Below are 22,694 nucleotides of genomic sequence, written 5' to 3' on the forward strand. Positions count from 1 at the left end.
ACCAGTGTACATACAGTATGTATGGATTCAGGACTTAGTCTAAATGATTTTAAACATGATCCACAAATTATGCTTTAATTAAGAAAATATTGAACATACACATTGGAATTTGAATTGACTGATGTGGATGGAATTCCATGTTATTGTTTAGAAAATGTACCTGTACTTTTCTTCCAAGTGGTAATCATACAAATACTTTCAAGTCTAAATTTATCTATCAACGGCTCTGTGATGGACTGGCAGTCTGTCCAGGGTGTTCCCGCCTCTCGCCCAGTGTCAGCTGGGATAGGCTCCAGCAACCCCACAACCCTTAATAGATAAGCAGGATAGATAATGAATGAATGAATTTGTATATTAACAGTATGTTTTGCTTCTTTAATCCTGGAAATTCTTGTTTCAGTATTTTGAATTGCAGAATATGACCACAGCTGTAATATATAATCTAGAATTTATTGGTAAGACCACTGTGGATAGGCTATGTTGTGTGTGTGTGTGTGTGTGCGTGCATGTGATTGTGAGGGAGGAGAGGGTAAGTTTTGTCAAAGTAACTGCCATTTGTACCAGCCTTTTGCCAGTAAAGAGGTCAGAAGATGTTATACATTTCTGCGTAAAAAATGTGTCAAGCTGTGCTTTTAGAGAGGAAAAGAGCTGGCAGAAATATAGCAAGAAAAGAAGCTCTGTTCATGTCAACCTATTATTAGCAAGCCTAAGCCCAAGCTGTTTTGGACAAGTAAATACTGTGCTATTGTCTTGACTTGATACAATGCCCATTATAGCCCTAAATGGACAGGATGCACCATGTAACATTATGCCAAGAATAGAATAATGTTTTACACAGATTTGCAAGAAAATCTCAACTAGTTACAAGTTACATCCTTCACACAAAATGTACGTTTAACAATATTATATTATATATATAATATTACAACCCACCCTCTAGGGTAGCACTGATAATTAGGAAATACACTATACCATCAATGTCTAGCAATTCTATTCATCTCAGATCTCAGAAGAACAACCTTCTCTCTTTCACTTGCTTCATGCAGAGTTATGTAATCGGCAGTTATTTAAAACAAAAGGTCATTCCACAGATACCAAAACAAAATCCAAATAAATGCTGATTGTAAGCCCAGTGTAACACTGGAAGCAACACTGACTAAGCAATACAGTACACTTAAACCAGGGATTAAGGCTTTAGACTAATTGCACCTAGCAGGAATGTGATTAGTGAGAACAGCCACAGTAAGCAGGGCACAGACACAGACATGCACTTATGGCATGAGCAAGATCAGCTGCAAGCAAAAGGATGTTGCCTGGCACAAATGGTTACTTACTGTACTGGCAGATGGACATGTAATGCAAACCACTGTGTGGTTAAATCAGGAGGATTGTGTGTTTGATCCAGATAATGACCTAAAACATCCAAGTAGCGGCAGCAATAAAAAACGCGGGTCCTCAAGACAAGGTGCTCACTCTTGACTTTGAACTTTTCTGATTATTCTCAGCACAATGTTTGCTACATAAAAGGTAAAACTGCATCTTAAATTCAATTCAAGGTGCAAAACTGATGATAAGTGAAATAAAGTTGTGTAACCCCAAAGGGAGAAAAATAAACATATCATGCTAAACTGGTGTTATAATTGCTTGTCAAAAAAGATACTAAAAGTGATTTTCAAGATTATGTGTTTCACTAGAAGATATTTTAACAGTAAAAGCACATGCTACATTGTTCTGGAAGATCTCATTTTATGGTGCTTTTCATGATCTGCTGCTGCATGTTTAAACTTGAGCTTCCACCTCTTTTAGGCATCAGTATAACAGCAGTGACACTTTTCTTCCGTGACAGAATGTTCTTGTTGAGCTTACCACAGGGAATATTAAGGATTTAAAAACAACAACAACAACAAAACAACCATATTCTGACATCTTCTATGATTACTGAAAACCTCATTAGACTACACAAAACATCACAAAAGATTTTTTGAGACTTGAGACGTTTTCAGACATCATCAGAGCATTTTCATTTTCCAATTTTTAATGCAGGCTAACATTGCAGTCTGACTCACTGAGCATCGGTCATTACTGACCTATAATAAATAACTGAGAAGAATCATTTTACAAAGCTGGTGCTTTGACCCAAAGACACATTTCAGTTTGGCATATCTAATGGATTCTCTAAGTTTTATTTTATTATTATTATATACATGGATTAGCACCAGTACTAGTACTGTGCCACCTTTATAATTCGAACATTTCAAAGAGACACCAGCTCTCTGCCAGAGAAGGAGGAGGGGTGGGGAATCACATTTAAATATATACATACATCTGTTTAAAGTTTGATAGGCTACAGTGTAACTTGACCATCTGCACCACCCGCCGTTCTGGACAACCTACGCATTCCTCAACGTGAGCGCAGAGGTGACAGCCCTTGCCAAATAGGACGGAGATCAGTGAGTGAGCTAAAGTAGCTGCAGCATTAAAGACCCAGACAGGTACAACCGGAACGGACTAAAGCAGAGATCAAAGCCCCACAACAGCAGGGAGTGGAATTAGGAAGGACAGATTACGATCTGAGGATAGCCGAATCTACTAACATTACAGAAATTACAAAAAAGTAGAACCATCCCTGTATAGCTACCACATTCCGTCAGAGAAGTGAAACTCAACCTGCATTACACACGCCATGCGAGACAGAAAAGAGGGGAAAGCATCCTTTTTAATGCCTACCTCACTCTGTGTCTCCATCCCACTCAGACTTGTGGTCCTGATGATACGCTACTGCTTTGCTCCTAGCATCCTACAGCACTGTTATTCGTCTAAAGGAGGGGGGAGGAGGTAACGTGATGGTAGTGCAACTGGGCTGACGTGCCGCCTGACGAGACGGTAGACGACCAATCAGAGTGAAATCCGATGGATTCCTCACCAATCGGCTCAAAGAGAGAAAGTGCGGAGACAGAAGCAGCAAGGTAGATTGACGCTGTGGGAGAATTTCCTGTCAACTACTCCTGCGAAACTGTTCCACTCCAAAGCACACACAGAGCTCCTGTCTTGTCCAGGTGGAAATTTGTTCACAGATAAAATATCTGAATGAACCTAAACAATTATGTGCTGAGGTATTATGTTGTTTAATCTTTAAGATATCTTATTTTAAAGAATGCAGGGCCTTTTAAAGCTTATATCTCCTCTAAAACTGAGTATGGTCAGTAAAAAGCTCCAGGTTTTGGACTGTACTAAAAGGTTAATGTGCAATAAAGAGTAATAAGAGTAAATTCTGAATTAGAAAAAGAAATATGAACAATAAAATCTTCAAAGACAAAAAAAAATTCTATAAAAGTGAAAGTATTTTAATATGCTAAAGTGTATATATAGCAGTTTTTCAGTATATATAAAGTCAATATAAGAATTATATAAGGCAAATACATCACACAATAGTCTGTTTATGTCCCTACTTTAAATATTACCCTAAGAAGAGTCTCATTTTACCCTGAATATACTTCCCAACATGTCGCACTGCTCTAATCTTTCAGTATAAAATAAAGACATATGTGTTGTCTTGAGTTGTAAAGGTGGTCAAACTCACCAAACTGCATGCTAAGCTCATGGACTTCCGCAGTGAGGAGCAGTAAGAGGATGAGTAACCACATTTGGTCATAAGCTTATTTTAGACTGGCTGTAAAATTCATTTAAGACTTACTTTCTTCTGCTGCTGTAGCACACTGCATGTGTGGCATGCCCCACATCTGCCTGTCTTTTAATGCTCAGTGTCCAGTTTTCTCTACATGGAATAGCTTGGTCTACTCTAGACACACCTGCAGTGTGAGTGCTAAACCCCCACCCCCACCCCAGGGTGGGATATCTTCCAAGGGAGATTATACTGACAGTGTGAAAGGGATCTACTGACCTGACCCTGTCTAGTGTAGGCAGCTTCTATCAGATGCACACCTGACAGGCTCTGTGACAGTGCTTTCTCTTTGTGTTTGATATGGGTGAACTCTGGAGATGCAGCGACAGATTCACATTTCACATACAGTATACTGACACTACATTCAAAGTAGGCCATAGACTTTCAAAGAAGAGAAGTGAAACAATGAAATTCAACATTTTATTGCTCTTCAATCAGCAATAAAGTAAGTGAACCAGCCTGACAGCATGACAGAATCAGGAATTTTCTTGTACAAAGCATGATATAACCATCTAATCTAAAAAATAAAATTCTTCATTGCAAAATAGTTGTTCAAAATAGGATACAAATGTCCAAAACAAACATGATTATCACCAATTCACTTGTTTATATTATATACTTTCAATATTATAAATAAAATTATTCGAAGATGCTTTTAGTAGTCTGCACACCAGGTGCTAAAAAAAAGGCAAATGCAAAAATGTTGATATATTGAGAGATAAAAGCCCTGACAAAATAATACAACAGCAGAACAGCACCGGCATGCCGTAGTAAAAAAAATGGACTGAATTGTACAATAAACCAATCAGTGTTAGAATAAAACAAAAGGGGTGAAAAGAAAAATGTTTGAAAATACCATTTGTGGACTTTTTGATATGCTTTACTATAACTATACTTCTATGATGCGTTAGACATTCAGTTGTCACTCTATTCAAGAACTGTAGAATAAAACTGTAGATTAAGATTTACTAGGAGTTACTATTTTATCTCAATCCAGGCAAATGATAATAATAATTGTAGCAGTTAAAACGATCATTTTTAATCTTGTGTACTGTGCCAAATACTAAATGGAAATAAATCTATAAAATGCAGTGAATGAAAAATTGTACATGGGACAAACCTGTCAGTTCAAGGCACACCACTTCATGTCCACGTCCACTTTCCACACTTTGTCTATCTACATCTCTCTCTAGTACCTACTATTACAACCTGCTTTTCCACGCCATTTACAAGTATATACAGTTTCCTGTCATATCCTTACCTGTCATGTTCCCTTTTGAATTACTTAACTGCGTGACCTTCAACCCGACACTTCCATAAATGTACCCACAGGACAGTTCTTTTCTAATATTTTATTCTACCATTCATTCTTGTGTGCTCCTTCTTTGGATTTATTTGACTAAACTGTGTGTTTGAGTGACTTTATTTCATAGGACACTTCTGGGAATGGCCTTTCTGTGTTGGTGTTTTGGTGACTTCGGGGAATTGTCTGGAGGTGGCCACTGTGGTTTAGTTAGCTGAATGTCTTCTTCTATTTTAAAGGCTTTCTTTGGGGGATTGGCCTGTGGAGGCCAAACTACAGATATTTTGTTACAGTGTGGCTTGTTTTCATCAAATGTTTTTGTCGTTTCGTTTTCACCACTGTGTGTTTTGTCTACTGAATTTATGCTGCTCATGGAATATCTCCATTCAAGTTTCTCATCTGAGGGGATAGGTCCACCACTTCCTGCGGGAGGTTTCTGTCCAAGTCCATTATCGTAATTCCCTTTGGACTTGAGGAGTTGTTTGTAATGGTGTAGACAGTAGAAGTGTCCATGGAGAGAGACGTAATTTCCTAGGCTTCAAGAGAAAAGAACAATCTTTTTTTTGAACAATTATGATGTAATTAAAACATTAAGAAATTAACCAATGAATATTGCAGTGTTTAATGAGTCCATTGTGACAATTTATTTGAATGAGTGCCACATTTACCTCAATTTATTTCTGCAGTGCTCACAGCAGAAACAGGATTTATGGTACTTTTTTTTGTCCACTATCAGAGCATCCATCGGATAAGCTCTCCTCCGACATACTGTGCAGAGCTCCGACTTCGGAACTCGAACCTGTTTGAAAGAGATAAAATGCAAATGGTGAGATTTTCTTTTCATTTACTGAATGTGAAAAGCATTTCCTTCAGGCTGCCTCACAATGCAACAATGAGCTACAGCTTTTCTTTCAGTTTTTATTATGGCTAATCTTGCTAATACACAGCAGTACAATAGATTATGTTTGCACTGAAAAAGGTTATGTGACATGCTCATTCATTTGTTTAAAGACTGACAATGGTCGTCAGAGGGAACAACTCATATTATTGCTCAGGATGTTGTTTTATTCACATGTATGCACAAATATCCATGCATCTCTCAGCTGCAGTTTGGTAGGGTTTGCAAGTCCTCAGTAAGCACTATACTGTAATTTCCTTGCTGGAAAAATACATTACATTCTGCATTGTAGTGTCTTTCATGACCAGTTAGACCATTTTTGCTGGGAATTACATCATCAAAAACAATGAACAAAAACTTTGGTTAAGCTTTCAAGTGAATCTCATGGTGTGTGTTAGTGATTGGAGTTGGTGCAGTTGTCAGCACACGGTGATAGGTGGTCATAAATGTGAGAAAGACTGTCTCTGCTCAAGGTTGGTTGCTGGCATGGGATATAATTAGCCTCCATTTGTACTCAGTGACAAAGACTAACCTTGAACAACTCCCTGACAATTCACGGCAAACTCCATTTGCTGATGAAGACCATGAGATATGGTTGAAAGCTTTGGATAAAGCTAGTAACAAGTAAAATAATCTAGAAATTTTGTCAAGCTATCATTCCCACTGGTCAAGAATAAACTTTCAAACTCAAATGTGAGTCAAATTCTTAGCCATGGTAGCAGAATGAAAATGGCAGCCTGTTGGTGTGTCCACCACTTTGGTCCACACTGACCTATCTAAAAAAAAACTACTGGATGCATTGCAATGTTCATATCAGCATGTTTGCATTGCTATTGTAAGCATGTCAAAGCACAATTGTGTCTAAGAACAGCCCCACAGAGCTGCTAGTTAGTACCAGCACTTCTTGTTTTACAGAAAAGCTTGCATAATCCAATAAATGCTTTAGTTAGAAATTCTGCTTTTGTAACACAGCACAAATATTTATTCAAACAAAACCCATCCATAGTCCATGCGGTTAGGTTCTGTTGTTTCATTCTGTGAAGTTTTTACCAGATGAGACAATCTTTGTGACTTGTGATGTCGTCTCTTCAGAAATGGTGTAGCCAAGACTTTTGAAAACTGTCTCACTCTCTGTCCATGTTTTGTGGAAATTCCTCAGCAGCTTCTCAGTAGCATCTTCATCATATGTTTCTGTTCGCCTCGCTGCTGCTGCAGCTTTTCTTTTAACTGCATCGGCGTAGGAAAAAGGAGCCCGTTGGGCTGTCACACTCTCGGAGTGCTCAGTGACAGCTGTCCTTACTCCGGTGACCTTGTTACCAAACGCATCAACATTTGAGAAATGTTCCGTGAAGGATTTGGTTTCAGAGAAGCCTGATGGTTCTGCTGGCACAGTTTCTACCTCATTTTTCTGCAGAGGGAGGGGGGTGCTCTGCCGTGAGCCTCCCTTTGTCTCTTGAGGACTTTCCCGCTTTGAAGTGTCTGCCATTGTTTCACTCAGGCTTGACACAGGCTCCTCCTGATCCTTTTTCTCTTCCCTGAATAAGGAACTTTGCTCACCCAGTTCAAAAACATTTTTAATAGCCTGGATGTCAAAAGTTGGCATTCCCTGTTCCAGGATGTCTACTTTCTCTTTGTCACAATCTGTGCTTTCAGTGTCATTGTGAAGCCGCTCTGCAAGTGGGATAAGCTCTTTTTTGATATATATTTTCTCTTCTGGTGATTCAAATTTGTTTACAAGACTAGACAAGTCAGCCCGGGGAAGCTCATCCTTTTCTTTGTTCTTATTTTCTGCCTCACAGTCCTCCATGTCTGGGCCCAGTCGTTCCGGTATAGCAATAGGCTCCTTTCGTACATAGGTCTTATTAACTTCAGCCTTTTGGGCCCCTTCAAAAAACTCTCTCTTTTCTTTGACAGATGCAGATGATGGCTCTGAAATATCTGAAGCTTCAACAAGATCTGGGTCATTTTGACACCATAGTGTATGGGTCTCAGAGTTATGTTGTATTTCATTTGCATTCAGACCCTCTGAAATATTTCCTTGATCCTCTCCTGCATGTGCCCACTGAGCCTCCTCAGATAAACTCTTTTTGGGCTTTTCTGTTCTAAGTGGTGTCCCTGAGGCCTCCGCAACTTGGGACTCGATTTTGATTTGCCGATGGAATGATGCAGGAGATTCCACAATCTCTGATTTTTTCTCTGAGATCTGTTGGGGAGAGAGAATGGGTGGTGGGGTGACGCCACGCAAGAGCTTGGCTGTCGTGTCTTTGAGTCGAGCCAAATTTTCTGCTCTGTCAAAAGTTGGAGGTGGTGTGATTCTAGTAAGTCGTGATGTCGGGGTGTCACACCTGCGTGGTGGTGGCGTGGGAGGTGTGGGTGGCCTGTGCAGTATGGTAGGTGACGGAGTTACCCTCTGGGGTGATTCAGTTCTTCGTGTGGATTCGATGGTGATAAACGTCGGTGAGGGAGAACGCATCCTCAGTGATGGCGAGGGAGCCCGGAGATCAACAGACTTGCATGGGCTCACCTCTTCCTTCCTTTTTTCTTGAGAGCTCTTCTTCTTCATCTGGTTCTCAATTTTGGCAGAACCAATACTGATCTTGGATATTCTTGGTGTTGCCCCACCAGTAATGCGTGTCTCAGAAACTGGCTCACATTCGTGCTTCTCCACTGTCTCATTATCTTCTAAATGCATTAATTTAGTCCTCTGCTAGCTTCCTCACATGTGAGAGAATTTCTTCATTTCTATGTGCATCACTTTCCACCACAGATTCCTCCAGTTCACATTTTCTCTCTGGACTCATGAGCCAATCTGGGACAGAGTTGAGCAGAGTCTTCAAGGATTTAGAATCATTTTTTCTGAAACTCTATGTATCTCTCTGATGTGAGAGATTAACACTCGGACCTCTTGCCTGCTGAGATTCTTCTGTTCTCCCTGTTGTGGACTTGACCAACTGATTTTGTTCTGATTTGCCTGTCACTGTAATTGGGACATCCTTACTCTCTTCTGGTGGTTCCTCTGTGCTCTGCTGAATAACTGTCACTCCTTTCTTCTTTTGAGATGCCTTCACATGCTTTTGAACTGCTTTTTGTTGCTGGGAATTCAAATTGTCTTTACTTTCTGTGATAATGACTTCTCTCTTGACTTGAATGTGCTCTTCTTTTACACTATTGTGAATTTGGGCAATCGCAATTGTTTCCTGAGTTTGATGGGATTTTTCAGATGTTACTGTCTCTGTAGCTTCTGTCTTTGATGCTGTGGAACTATCTTTACCTTGACCTGACTGTGCACCCCCTTTAGACTTTTTGGACTTCTTTTTCTTCTTTGCTGGACTCTGAGTTTCTAGTTGGCTGTCAGTTATGATCTCAGTAACAGCAGGCGCTGAGGCAGTAGCAGGAGAGGATGTAACTTTCCTAATCCCCTGTTTTAATTCTGTTTTAACTTCACTGGCTTCAGCAGTTTCCATTATTTCCACCTTCACATCTTGAGAAACACTCTGTTTCTCACTCTCATTGGACATTTTTGTCTCTGCTTGCTTTTCTTGTTTATTGTTCTTTTTCACCTTTTGGTTTGGTTTGTCTGTTTTTCCATTTGTATTTGCAACTGTCTTTTCTGTTTGCATTGGCTGATCAGAAACTTTCCTATTGCCTTTAGTAGGAGAATGATCATTTTTCTTCTTGTTATCACATTGTGGAGATTGGGACTCCTTTACATTTTTGTCTGAGGTGATATTTTCCTTTTTGGAGGACTGATTGCGAAGGTTATTGGTTAATGTAGGTGCTGTGTTATCTTTCATCTTCTTGTTCTCAGATTGTGACTTGCCTGATTTTACATTCTCCTCAGTAGTGACAGCTATTTCAGGTTTTACTATTTGAACAGGGATTTTATCAGAATACATTTCATCTTTCTTTTTATCTTCAGATTTGTTGGAGCCCTTTGTTTTCTGATTTTTAGAGTCTTTCTTTAAATCAGCAGTCATATTTTCTGCTTGTGCAACATCAGTGTTTGAGGTCTGGACTTTGTCAGTAATGACAAATGGAGAAGACTGTCTGGAGGAAACAGAAACTGTTTTCTGTGTTGTTGAATGCATCTGTTGTCTAACAGCCGAGACAGATGAAGTCTTTTGAATGGAGACAACCTTGGAAGTCTCATTAGAGACAATTTGTTGTTTAGCCTTGGATGTAATCATAGAATCAGTGAGCATTTTCTCATGACTGCACTGACATTGCTTGGTGGTATTAACAACATGCTTGGATAAATCAGATGGCAGTAAGTCTGAATGAACAGTGAAAGTTGTCTTTTCAGCGTCTCTGCTGTGTGATTTCTGATGTATTGTTATTTGACTGCTCAATGTCTTTGTTGGAAAGCATTTCAAAAGCTGCAGTAACTGAGTCATGTATGTAAGTGGGAGTTGGAGTGGTTGGGGGTGTGTTTTCCTCCCTCAGCTTCCGGTACTTCTCTTCTGCTTTTATCAGAGGAGTGTTAAATTTGCTCATTTTCCCTTTCATGCCGGGAGGAGGGGAAGCTGGAGGGGTAAATTTCACAGGAGAGATGCAAACTTTCTTTAATGGTCGTGGTGACTCAGGCGGTGGAGGGATTTCACATGAAACAGTCATTGTTGTTGTTGTCTTTGATTGGTTTTGGCTCATTTCTACCACTTTCTCTGATGTCACCTCTACCTGTTGTGTTTTACTTAAGTCCACTTTAGGCTCCAGTTTTGGGACTGGGTGTAAAGCTGGACCTCTCACTTTTTTGACTGTCATCTTTTTTGCTTTTGCTGGTGAAGAATTTATTGCCTGTGTCGGCATACTCTCTAGTTCTTGTTGAGATGGAGGAGGTGGGAGGAAATCCTGCTCAGTGAGTGGTGGTGGTGGAGGAGGAAGGTGTTCAATGTCAGAATCAACAGAGGGAGGAGGAGGAGTGGGAGGAGGAGGAGGAAGATCAGCATCAACCACTGGAGGAGGTGGAGGTGGGAGAGGCAAATCAGGCTCTGGCACTGGTTTTAAGATGTAAACATCAGTTTTCACTTTGGTTTTATCTAATTTTATCATTCCCTTTGGGTTAGACTTTAAATTACGAAACTCTGTCTTTAATGTTTTGATACCATGGTTTTGGATAATAGTTTTATGTTCCACCACAGTTGTTGATTGCTGAGCAGACTGCTGTACAGTGCATGACTTTTCTTCAGCTGTTTTAGTTTCATTAAGGAGGGAGTGATTTTCCTGTGTTGTTTCAACCAAATTAGCTGTTTTTATCTTTTGTATGTTCCTCCGTGCATCAGCATTTAGGTTTTTAACTGGAGGGCTCTGTTTGACTCGAACTCTTCTGTATGCCCCAAGTCTGACTTTGGGTGTTTCACGCTGTGCTGTCTCCAATAATGATTTGATAGTGCCTTTAACATCACCCTTTATCACTTCTTCTTTCTCCATCTGGGTTTGCTCCTGTGTCTCATATAATGACTTAATTGACATCTTGACATCACCCTTTATTTCATTCTCAAGGCTTGGGCTCCTTTGCATCCTTGGTGAAGGTGGAGGCTCCATCAAGAGCTGAATTGTTCCTTTAACGTCTCCCTGCACATCTATTTCCTGCTGACACTTTTTCCTTTCATTGGAGGCATCCTGTAGATTTTGCATTGCTGTGTGAATATCACCCCTCACAATTTCCTCCTTTTCAACTTCCCTTACTGCTTGCTTTGCCCGCTCCAGAGATTTTAGTGTGGCCTTTACATCTCCAGCAACTAAATCCTCCACAACAACTTCAGCTTTGGATGTTGCTGATTTCTCAAGAGATCTCAGAGCCCCTTTGATATTTCCTGGTATGATATCTGGCTTATCCACCTCCTTGTAGCGCTTCTGAGCCCTTCTCCAAACACCGCAGAGCTTTTGGTATGTTTCCTTTCACCACCTCCTCTTTCTCCACAACAACTGTCTGATTCATTGATTCAGACAATGAATTCAAAGCAGCTCTTAAATCACCCTTGACTATCTCCTCCTTTTGGAGTCTCTCCAATGAGAGAGTTGGCTCTGACATGAAAACTTTAACTGTGCTGTGAACGTCACCAGGTATAACATCTTCTACTGTACGTTCAATTTGCGTTTGATTATGACTGAGGATGAGCTTTGTGCCTTTGATGTTACCTCCAAGGATTTTCTCTTTTTCTGCTCCATCAGTTGAAGTCTCATCAGGTCCTAAGTGGAGCTGTTTAAGATAGTCAAGTGCTCCAGATTCAATGCATGTGGAATAAAAGTTGACATTTCCTTTTTCTGTGTCATCTACCTTTATCTTCGCTGTCTGATCTGTCTTGTCTGAGCTGGACAGTCTTTGAAGAGCACTCTTTATATCCCCTCTTACAATGTCTTCTTTTTCAACATTGACACTGTCTTGTTTATTGAGAAGGGAATATATTGTCATCTGTACATCTCCTTTTTCATCCTCCTGGATGAGTATGCCATGTTTCACTGACCCATCCCCATTGAAAAGGTTGTTTATAGCTTCCCGAATATCTCCTCGTAATACTTCCTCCCTTTCCACACTGCTGTCTCTCTGTTGGTTGAAAAGCTGCTGTACTGTTGAACTGATATTACCCTTCTCCTCTGAATCTATGACTATCTGCCGCTCACTTCTTTCCTGTCTGTTCAGTAGGTTCATCATAATAGTCTGCAGATCTCCCCTGATGACTTCCTCTCGTTGAATCTCTGGAGCCTGCTTATTCATTAACTGGTATTTTGCCATCCTAACATCGCCAATTTCATCAGCTTCAATGAGTATTCCTTTAGACTTCACCATTTTTTGACTATAAAGCTCCTCAAGTGTTCCCTTGACACTCTTGCCCAGGATTTCAGTCCTCTCCATTTTTGTCTCATTAAAGTCATCAAATGGTGTTGTTTCAAAGAGCCACGTTGTTGTCTTTACATCTGCTTTGGGAATCTCCTCTTGAGTGATGGTTGTATCCTCGCCTTCATCTACCTCTTTAATGTGGTCAAGAGGATTTTTCTCAAAGAGCCAGACCGAATGTTTCACATCTCCTTTTGCAACCTCTTCCTTTTGAACTGTTTCAATCAGATTTTCAGAGCTCATACTCCTTATTTTATCAATAGACTGGGTTTCAAATCTCCATTTTGCAGTTCTAACATCACCTTTTTGTATTTCGCTCACATTAACAGTTCTAACAGATTGCTGTGACAGGGCATCAGACTCAAAACGATGTTTATTCATCCTAACATTGCCTCCTTGAATATCATCAACAGTTTTTATCAAAGCCTTCTCTTCTTCAGCAATCCTGTCAAGAGGTTGTGTCTCAAATTTCCACTTTGCAGAGGTGACATCTCCTCTCTGCACATCCTGTTGTGTGACAGATTTGATTATATAAACCTCGTCTGTGTCCTTAATAGCATCAAGAGGCTTGGTTTCAAACAACCACCGGGTGCCCACCACATCACCTTGTGTCACCTCCTCACTTGTGACAGTCGTGACCTCGTGGTAATGGCCCTCTTTGTCCTGAATGGCATAAAGGGGCTGAGTTTCAAACATCATGGTGTAATTTTTCACATCGCCCCTCTCATCTTCATCTCGGACAATCCTTTGTATTTTCATCAGCTCTGTATCTGTCTCTGAGGCCCCCTCGTGGATTTTGTCCAAGGAGTAAGTCTCAAAAATGAAACGGCCCTTATCTACGTCTCCTCCTTGCACATCGTTCACTGTGCGGCTACTCATAGATTCCTCCTGGCGTTCGTGTATTGTATCTATGGATTGGTTTTCAAAGAGCCATTTGCAGCTCACCACATTTCCTTTTTGTATATCCTCAGTCTGAACTCTCTTGAGCTTTTGCATTACTTCCTCAGATGTAGAAGTCATGATATCAGATGTTTGATTCTCAAAAATATACTTCATCCTTGACACATCTCCAGACGCAATGTCTATCTCTGTGACACACTTAAAAGAGCCTGTTTCCTCCCCGGTGAGGTTCTCCAGTTTCTCCGTCTCAAAGAGGAAACAAGCCATTCTTACATCCTTTCCTCTAATGTCCTCTTGATTCACTGTGCATGTTTTCAGAATTGTCTCTGTCTCATCATGGATAGTATCAAGTGCCTGTGTCTCAAAGAGCCATGTGCATGTTTTGACATCTCCCTTACGCATTTCTTCAGATTCATTTTCACCCCTTAACTCCACTCTTTCATATAGGATGTCCATTGGTTTTGTCTCAAATAGCCATTTACAGGTTTTCACATCACCTTTCATGACATCATGATTTGTACTCGTCTCCGCATTTTCTTCATCTTCGATGTTGCTGAAGTACTTGATAGCATCAAGAGGTTGTGTTTCAAACAGCCACTTTGCAGTTTTCACATCACCAGATTCTATTTCCTGTTTGGAAATACCCTTGATAATTTGGTATTTATTCATGGTTTCATCAAATTGGTCAATTGGTCGTGTTTCAAACATCCACTTGCAGGTTGTTACATCTCCTTTTACAACCTCCTCACGTCGCACTGTTCTCACCTCATGGAAGTGGCCTGAGCTGTCCTGCATGGCGTAAAGTGGTGTAGACTCAAACAGGTTTTTATTTGATTTTACAGAGCCAGACTTTACACCCTCAACGATAATCTTCTGTGATTCATCCATCCTATTTAAATCTGTGCTCTCAAAGATTTGCTTGTAGTTTGAGACATCCACTTTATCAATTTCTTCCAGGTCAATTGTTCGGATGACTTCCTTCTTTTCCTCTCTAATCTCTTCCAGTGGTTGGCTTTCAAATCGCCATTTCTGATGTCTAACATCACCCTTTTCCTCATTAAGTGCTGCTGTTTTTTTCAGTTTGCCCACATCTGCAAGTTCTTTCAACTCCTCAGTTGGAATCGTTTCAAAATAATGTCTGGCTGATCTCACATTACCTGCAATAATTTCCTCTTTTGACAAGGGGCGAGCATTTGAATCATCTTTTAAAGTATCCATTGGCTGTGTCTCAAATACCCAGCAATTCTTACGAACGTCTGCTTTGCAGCTTGTACCATCCTCCTGTGTAAGGTCATCTTCAATATTCACTGTTCGCGTAAGCTCTTTCTTCTCCTCTCTTATGTGCTCTAGAGGCTGACTCTCAAAACGCCACTTTTGGTGTCTCACATCCCCTTTTATTTCTTCATTTACTGATGCCTTTTTAAGTTTTCCAACCTCTGGGCAATTTTTCCTGGCTGCTTGAGGGCTGCTTTCAAAAAAGTGCCTGGCAGATCTCACATTGCCTCCAATAATTTCTTCAATAGACTGAGGTCTGGAATTGGAGTCATCCTTCAGAGAATCCATTGGCTGAGTTTCAAACACTAAGCAGTGCTTGCGCACATCAGCTCCGACAATCTCTTTCTTCTCCATCTGTGAGCTTTCCCATTCATTGAGAGAATTTAATGTCTTTATCTCAAACAACCACCTGCCCCAGTCTCCCTTACTACTGTCCTCCATGGACAGACTACACACAAGTTTCAAAGCTGTAGGCTCTTTGTTTGTCATGTCAAGGGGTTGGGTATCGAAAAGCCAACGTGAAGCAATGGAATTTTCTAATTCAGTTTCAATTTTGCGCACAGACTTAATCTCCAGCATCTGGCTTGATTGTCCCATAATGATGCATTTAAACTGTGTGTCAAAAGTACTTGTTACAGTTTTCACTTCTCCATTAATTTCCTCTAACACTGACCTAAGACACAGCAGGTGGCTTTCGTCAATGGTCTCAGTGTGCCCAAGGCTTTCCATGTACTTATTGTCAATCATGTAAATGGTAGCATTTCCATCCTCTTCTGTGAACACAATCTCTTTTGTTAAATCTTCTTCCTTATGCATTTTGTTCAGAGTGTCCATAGTTTGGGTTTCAAACAACCATGCTGCAGCACGGACATCTCCTTTGTCAAATTTGTTGAACTTGTTTTTATAATCTGTTGAGTTGATGTTTTGTGAACCCAGCTCATCCATTGGCTTGGTCTCAAACATCCAAGCTGTGCGTCTCACATCTTTTCCAAGAATTACTTCCTGCTGAGTTATTTTCTTGTCATCGTCATCCTCATCAGGAGTTTCATCTTTGATGGTGTCCAGTGGCTTATTTTCAAACATCCAACGCATCGCCTGCACCTCCCCGGGAAGAATCTCTTCCCATTCCATGTATTCTTCATCATTAAGCTCATCGGGACTACCACCATCATCCTCATACACATACTCTTGGCTCTCTAACTGGTTGTTCTCAGTTTCATTGTTGTCATTGTAGTACTCTTTTTCAATATTCCTACGAACCTCGGGATGAATGTGCTTGTAAAGACGTTTCAGTTCATACATACTCCTTTGCTTGAAGTAAGCCTCTCTATTGAGTGGGTATTTGGGGGGGTTTGCTGGTTCTGGAGGCTCAGGTGAGTAATGGCTCACTGGGATATTTTGACTGTCTGATGGCATTTGTAGTAAGTCAGGAGGTGGGGGTGGAAGATAGTCCGAATCCTCAGCTGGTGGGGGCGGAAAGTCCTCATAATCTATCACTGCAGCTGTTGTGTCTTCTGTTGGTTCAGCAGTGGATGTGTCATAGACCTCACTAGTCACTGAGTTGTTTTGTGTCACATTTGAGGACCACTTAGATCGATTGATGTCACGTCCAATCTTTTTTAAGGAACAAAAATGATATTTATGGGTAAATATCAGATTACTCTAGAGTTACATGTGCATTAGAATTCACCTTGTTGTAACACTTATAGATGAAGTGTAAAAATATGATCATAAAACAAGAATAAACTTGCATAACAAAACACCTGTAAGTCCAAGGTTAATGGTACTCTGTGAATAAGTTGTTCTCTTATTGTTTTTGCAGCCACAAACAAATATATCCCTGGGATGAGTTAAAGTTCCTTAAGATTTTCATGAAAATAAACCAAGTTTTTGAGATTATTTATGGGGGATATCTTGCAGCACTGTCACTGTCCACCATTCCCATGCTGGATTTAAATTGCCTTCGCACAAGGACAAAAGAATGCATGTATGTAATTCAGCATTGCTGTTTTTAATTTAATCTCACTGATATCTGCCTCAGTGTTCACTGTTTGTTCTACCACAGAGCTGTATAAAGTTACTGCAATGCAAACTGAACACTGACTACTGTAGCTGCTTCACATTAAAAGTGTTTAACTGGCAAAACATAGGTTGACTTTGTGGAGCTTTGTGGAGGTGGCATAGTAAATGCAATGTATTTGGCAGTGAAGGTGGCTTCTATCAATCTATCACTGAATGTTCATTGAAAATTTAAGACCAGTCATTTTGGGCTTTTTTGACAGTGAAATTAGTTTTGAATACTGCAGGAATTAATGGAACAGTAAGGAGCAGCCACAGTGAGCTGAGGAATAGTTGCGATAGGCTGCACACTTTGAACTCCTCAGCAATGTAGCCAACTTTATTGTGCCTTGCTGTTAGTTGGAAAACTTAAAATTACTTTTGCTTATTTTTGATCAACTTATTTATTAAAACAGCGTGAATTTGTTTGGCTGCACTGTAAACAGATACACAAGTTGCTCTTCTCTTGTATTTCGGACAAAGACTCAACTATGTTTGCTGCAATATTAAACCTCATTTGTTGTCACCACCAGTAACCACGGGTGTTGTCAAATCAATCAGGACTAAAATCTTATGGGTCATAACTTTTATGATATATATTCAGTACCTTAGATTACAATGAATACAGTCTTGAATCCCTTAAATGAAATATCCTTTCCCTTCAATTATTCAGTTCTTATACCTAACTCAAATGAAATGGAAATGCTTACCATAGCTGGTTTGTGTGGAGCAGCTTCCTCTATTGTTCTTTCAAAGTGATCCCTCAGTTCTTTTGTAGTGTACCTGGGAAACTCCTCTTCTAAAAGTCAGCACAGACATAAGTATAAAGGAAGGCCTTAAATTTTTTAGGCAGTGACAGTGTATATGACAGAAAATAGAAATATCAAAACAACATCCTACCTGTTTCATTTTGATGGTTTTCATAACTGGATGCCAGGTTACTGTTGCTGTATGACACCTGTGTGTATTTAAGGTAAGACAGGGTAAAAAAGAAAAGAAGAAAGAAATGTTGCATGGACAAATACCGGAATTGGACTAGTCAGCAATACATTTTCGCATTGAATGTGTGTTTTAATCTTAACTCAAACTGTCAAAACCAACTAAACAAACATTAATTACACAAATCTGATTGATTACAATCAGCTGAAGTGTTTAGCTCCTTAGCAGGGCATGCCTGCAGAAACACAGTGACAGGATATAATCAGTACCATCGTTTCTTGGTTTAAGTTTAGCTGCTGACTGCCTGGGACGACCTGCCTGCTGGCGCTTGACACTGTTACCTCTGACTTTGACATTTCCTGTGAAGATAAAGACAGTGGTTATCAAACATAGTGAAAAATGTATACATACCACACACAAAGGCACTCACACAAGTGACTGTCTGTGTGTTTCACCACATCAACCCCCTCGCCCCGCGTCTTGTCACAGCCACGTATGTGCGTCTACTCCACTCCACCAGCCAAAGCTTCATAGTACACAACTGAATACCATGCAGAGAAGATGCTGGACCAGATTGCTTTCTGCAGTTTGAAATGACTAATCGCAGATGGAGGCAAGATGACAAAGAATGTGCCAAGCTGTTCACTCACACTGCACCATAGCACAAAATAATGAATCCTTTTCCATTGCTTTTTCCATTGAGGTTTCCATGAAAGCTGTAATGTAATGTCTGTAACTTAAATGCACATACCTTGCTTCGTTATTGTTGCACTAAGCTATAGTAGGAGCATCAGTGTTAATATTCAACCTAAAATGTATTCATCTTGGCTTGTAGAGCTTCCCATGCAGAGATGCAGATGAAAAGCTAAATGGAAAGGTGTAAGCAGACACCAGCTCAGGTCAGAAGAAAAGTTACCATCATTTAACCACAGTCAACTCTTTCATGCTTTAGTATCAACCTGATTAAGGTATATACTGTTTTTAATATGTGTACCTGCACAGTTCTGTGATGTAAATGAAACTGGGTTACATTGTGTGATGTTGCTGTTTCCTCGGTCTGTAGTCCCCCAGGCAGGGAACAGACCTCCGACTCCTCCATGACCTAATGAAGCAGGAAATATCATTAGCTGCATCCACTTCTACATGACCTGAAATCAAACGGATGCTTAATAGGGCTATTCTGTGCGATATGCATGCAGCACAGGCTGCTGTCAATCGTGGTAAAGCAGCTAATGCTATATGTGGTTTGTTTTCGCTCTCTGCAGACACACTTACACAAACATAGGTTCATACAGTATTATGTTTATGTCATAGTTTCAAATTTAAATAGGGAATTTGCAACAGCTATGCCAAAGTAAAGGCAGTAAAACAGTATTTCATGTTTTCTGCAACCTCCTCTATATTCTGCCCTGTGGGGTGGTCTCATGTTTCCCTTCTATTTATACATGTACTGTATATGCAGGATTGCTGACCCTCTTTTCCTCTTCCCAACTGTCATCACCTCCACTAATAACTGCATGACAACACCAACAATAATGGTGACAATACTATCTTAGCGCAGCTCAGCTACTGTGCAACCCTGAAAGCTCGGCTAGAGACTAAACCACCACAACGTACACTAGAAGAGCAAACAAATGAAATATTAACCATAGAAAGTTGGCTTCTAATTACACAAATATTCTTTTCAACACAGGCAACTCTGGTAGATATTGTAGCTGCATGTTGTAGCGGAAACAATACATGTCCATGCACAAGCTGAAATACCCCGCTGGGGATGGTGTTGTCTGCTCGCTTGGAGACAGCTGCCTGGTACATGGCCTCGCAGTTGGTCAGTGGGATGACCTCTGAGTATGCAGAGTGAATCCGGTTCCTCTGGTTTAAAGCTTTCAGGAAGTCCTGCCCTGTTTAAACCTGCACTGCTGGCAGCAAATGGCACAAATAGCCAATAAACTGTTAGAGAAAATGCTTCTTAGGAGGAAGGACACAATACTTAGTGCGTGAGCACATACAATTAAAGTGCTGCAAAGGATGTCAGAGCCCTTTCTGCTGTCATTTTATTTTTATATCCAGAGTTTATTTGTAAGTAATATAAGGATGTTTGAATGTGCCAGTATACTGCATCATATATGATGATTATTGTACATTTTATGTATTAATCATAGGTTTTTCAAACTAAAGGCATACAAATGCATCAGTTTGTTATTAAAAACATTAAGATTTCAGAATCAAATTAGCAATATCTGTTCAGTTTGTAAATATATTCACAAAGGCAACAAACAGTGAGCCACATCATAGTTTAGGTGATGCTCTTGTGAATGATGTCTGTGAAATGCTCTACAGGGACAATGTTTAATAGCAATTACAAACCTGTCTCCTGACATTCACTCCCTCACAGACATTCATTAAAGGAAGCTGTACTGATTTACAGCTGTGTAAGTTGTGTAAGTGACAGTGGTTTTATCATGATGTGATGTGATTAGATTTTGGTCCAAACCTAAACATCTGAAACTGTTGAACTGCTGGTTTTGGAAGACTGTCCAATATATTTCCTCAATAGCATTGTGCCCCAGGTTTTTGTTAGTCAGTCTCCATGAAATGTTCACTTTGATGCCATTGCGATTTTGTGCACTTTAAATAACTGTTTTCATCATCAATCGTTTTTAGGCATAATTAGACTTCATGAGAGTTGGGAACAACATCGACAGTCCAGCGGCAATTATCGTTGACCTACACCAAATTTTAATGTGCTGCAGTCAGTGAGATAATAAACTCTTCTAGCAGCCACAGACTTCATATCCAGCCAGCTGCTGACACAACATTTCTGTCTATATTTGTGAATTTTAAGTGTTCACACCTCAGTTTTTGTGGATATAAATGTGCTGATGTAAATAATAGAATGAAATATGAATACAGACTGTTTTGCTATTTGAAAAAAGTGTGACATCAAAATCTTCAGTAAGAATGTACTCTGAAGATTAACAGCATGAGGAAAATCTTCATCTCTGCTCTGCTCTGTGGTGTATTAACGCTATTTGAAACCATGTGTATATTCAACTCATGTAATATCAGGAATAATATCAGCAAAAGCTATCAGACTGATGATGTGAGATGATATTTCACATCTGTAATATTATTTCTGGCAGCTAAGGGACTGATTTTAATCACTGCATATAATTTTTCAAAGTACTGAAAACTCAATAAAGTACTGAGCGAATGAAATGCCAAATCAAAAGATAAAAAAACTTTTAACCACTCCTTTGATTTAGATAGCTGGAAGCTGCTATTCAAAAGTAAACTAAATAGTGGGTTTATGAACCTGTTGTAGTTGTAGCCTACTTATGCTGCTTAAACATCATGGCAAAAACATACTTTAGAACAACTACTGGTGCACTGCACCATTGATAGAAGCTTTTATGGTTTCTTATTTATCTTTTATTTTCAGTCATTAGATTTTTTACTTTAATTTTTTTGTTAGTCATTAAATAAATTTATTTTAATTTAATTGATTTAGTTATCTTTTAGTTCAAATCTTTATCCAGCAGTGAAACTTTACCAGAGGAAAACTCTGCACTGCAGCATATTCCAGTTTAGGTCTTGGGGGCATAGACTCACAGACTGTAAATTATTGTGGTAGGAACAAAAATTTGTGGCCAAAAAAATCTGTCAACAGTCTAAGGCTATCTCATGACACGTTAGGTTAGGTTGAGAGCTCAAATAACAAGAAAGTGAAGTAATCTAGGCGCCATGTACCTGCAAAAATAAATCAAGCCTATTTTAAACTTAACCATGAAGGGTCGTATTTCTCAGTGAAATATAGAGGAAAGCTGGGAGGTCAAGACTTTCCTTTCTGAAAGCTCTTAGACATCCTGCATTGATAACCTTGTATGAGTACCTTTATTTGTAATTACTCTTCAGTAGTCTCATTTCATGGCTTTTCTGGCAACGTGGAAGTAGAGAGACACAACACCTAGAGGTACTGGCACAAACAGCTCAGCAGCTCAGAACATGCATCCATTTGAAATTAGTTAATAGAATAAATCTGATGTCTCCTCAAGCCAAAAAAATCTGTTAATTTAGTGTTTCAGTCACAGTTTATTTTCCTGCAGGCCTGACAAGATTTATATTTTATCCCTGTATTTTTAGTGGAAGTGCACTCAGCATGAGGACAATGTTCATGAATTTTAGAGTACAGTCAAGAATTCAGTGCCAGTCCTCCACGTTTTTCTCTGCAAATATCAAAAATAAATTTTATAACATACTACCATTCCTTTGGCATGCAGAGTTAATAACGTAAAAACATCATTTAAAAAGCCAAAGTCAATCACATATTTGTATAAAATTCAAAACCCTACATAAAGACACACTCATCACTTTCAGAGCAGTCATTACCTACCAGGATATAGTGAATTATAAATATCAACCCAGCAGGTAGAATCCCACACAAAGGCCACTGCACCCCCGGCCTGCAGGGTCTTTCCAAGCCAAATCCCAGTCAGTGTTGGAGACCAGCTCCAGTACTATGTGTTCACCTCTGTCCAACGAGCAGACAGTGACAGCTGATTTTATTTTAGACCCTCCGCCCACTTGCAAAAGATGGGCCTGGGGTGTTTTTTTTTTTAGAGAGCGGGGCCTCCATGCCTCTCATGTCAAGTCCCCAGAAAATCCATATGGAAATACTTCCTGTGACTCCTGCAGACGCTTGTGTACCAATAAATCAGGTCACCCTGGTTTCATCATCATGGCATCCATCAGAGTGCACTGCATACTCCAGCAGCTGTTACCGCCTGTCATGACATGCCAAATT

The 22,694-nt window shown here is 39.8% G+C and overlaps 2 protein-coding genes across 2 annotated transcripts in view; both read right to left on the reverse strand.

Annotated features, from left to right (window-relative positions):
• The window catches only part of b3galt1b (UDP-Gal:betaGlcNAc beta 1,3-galactosyltransferase, polypeptide 1b), a 41,014-nt gene extending 38,061 nt beyond the window's left edge, over positions 1-2,953 (reverse strand). Inside the window, exon 1 of the mRNA XM_018684752.2 lies at positions 2,728-2,953. The gene's annotated coding sequence lies outside the window, so the exon portion shown is untranslated. The remainder of the gene's footprint in view (positions 1-2,727) is intronic.
• A 2,419-nt stretch (positions 2,954-5,372) lies between these two features.
• xirp2b (xin actin binding repeat containing 2b) lies at positions 5,373-22,447 on the reverse strand. The gene is given in 14 exon segments (XM_018684731.2): positions 5,373-5,521; positions 5,654-5,784; positions 6,934-8,584; positions 8,586-8,734; positions 8,737-8,794; positions 8,796-10,190; positions 10,192-11,742; positions 11,744-16,507; positions 17,662-17,750; positions 17,852-17,909; positions 18,160-18,249; positions 18,885-18,992; positions 19,655-19,806; positions 22,284-22,447. Coding segments are annotated over 12 exon segments (10,056 nt in total). The 5' UTR covers positions 19,706-19,806; positions 22,284-22,447; the 3' UTR covers positions 5,373-5,521; positions 5,654-5,692.
• Positions 22,448-22,694: the final 247 nt, after the last annotated feature.

Source organism: Lates calcarifer, linkage group LG1, assembly GCF_001640805.2.
Source record: "Lates calcarifer isolate ASB-BC8 linkage group LG1, TLL_Latcal_v3, whole genome shotgun sequence".
Taxonomy (NCBI): Eukaryota; Metazoa; Chordata; class Actinopteri; family Centropomidae; genus Lates; species Lates calcarifer.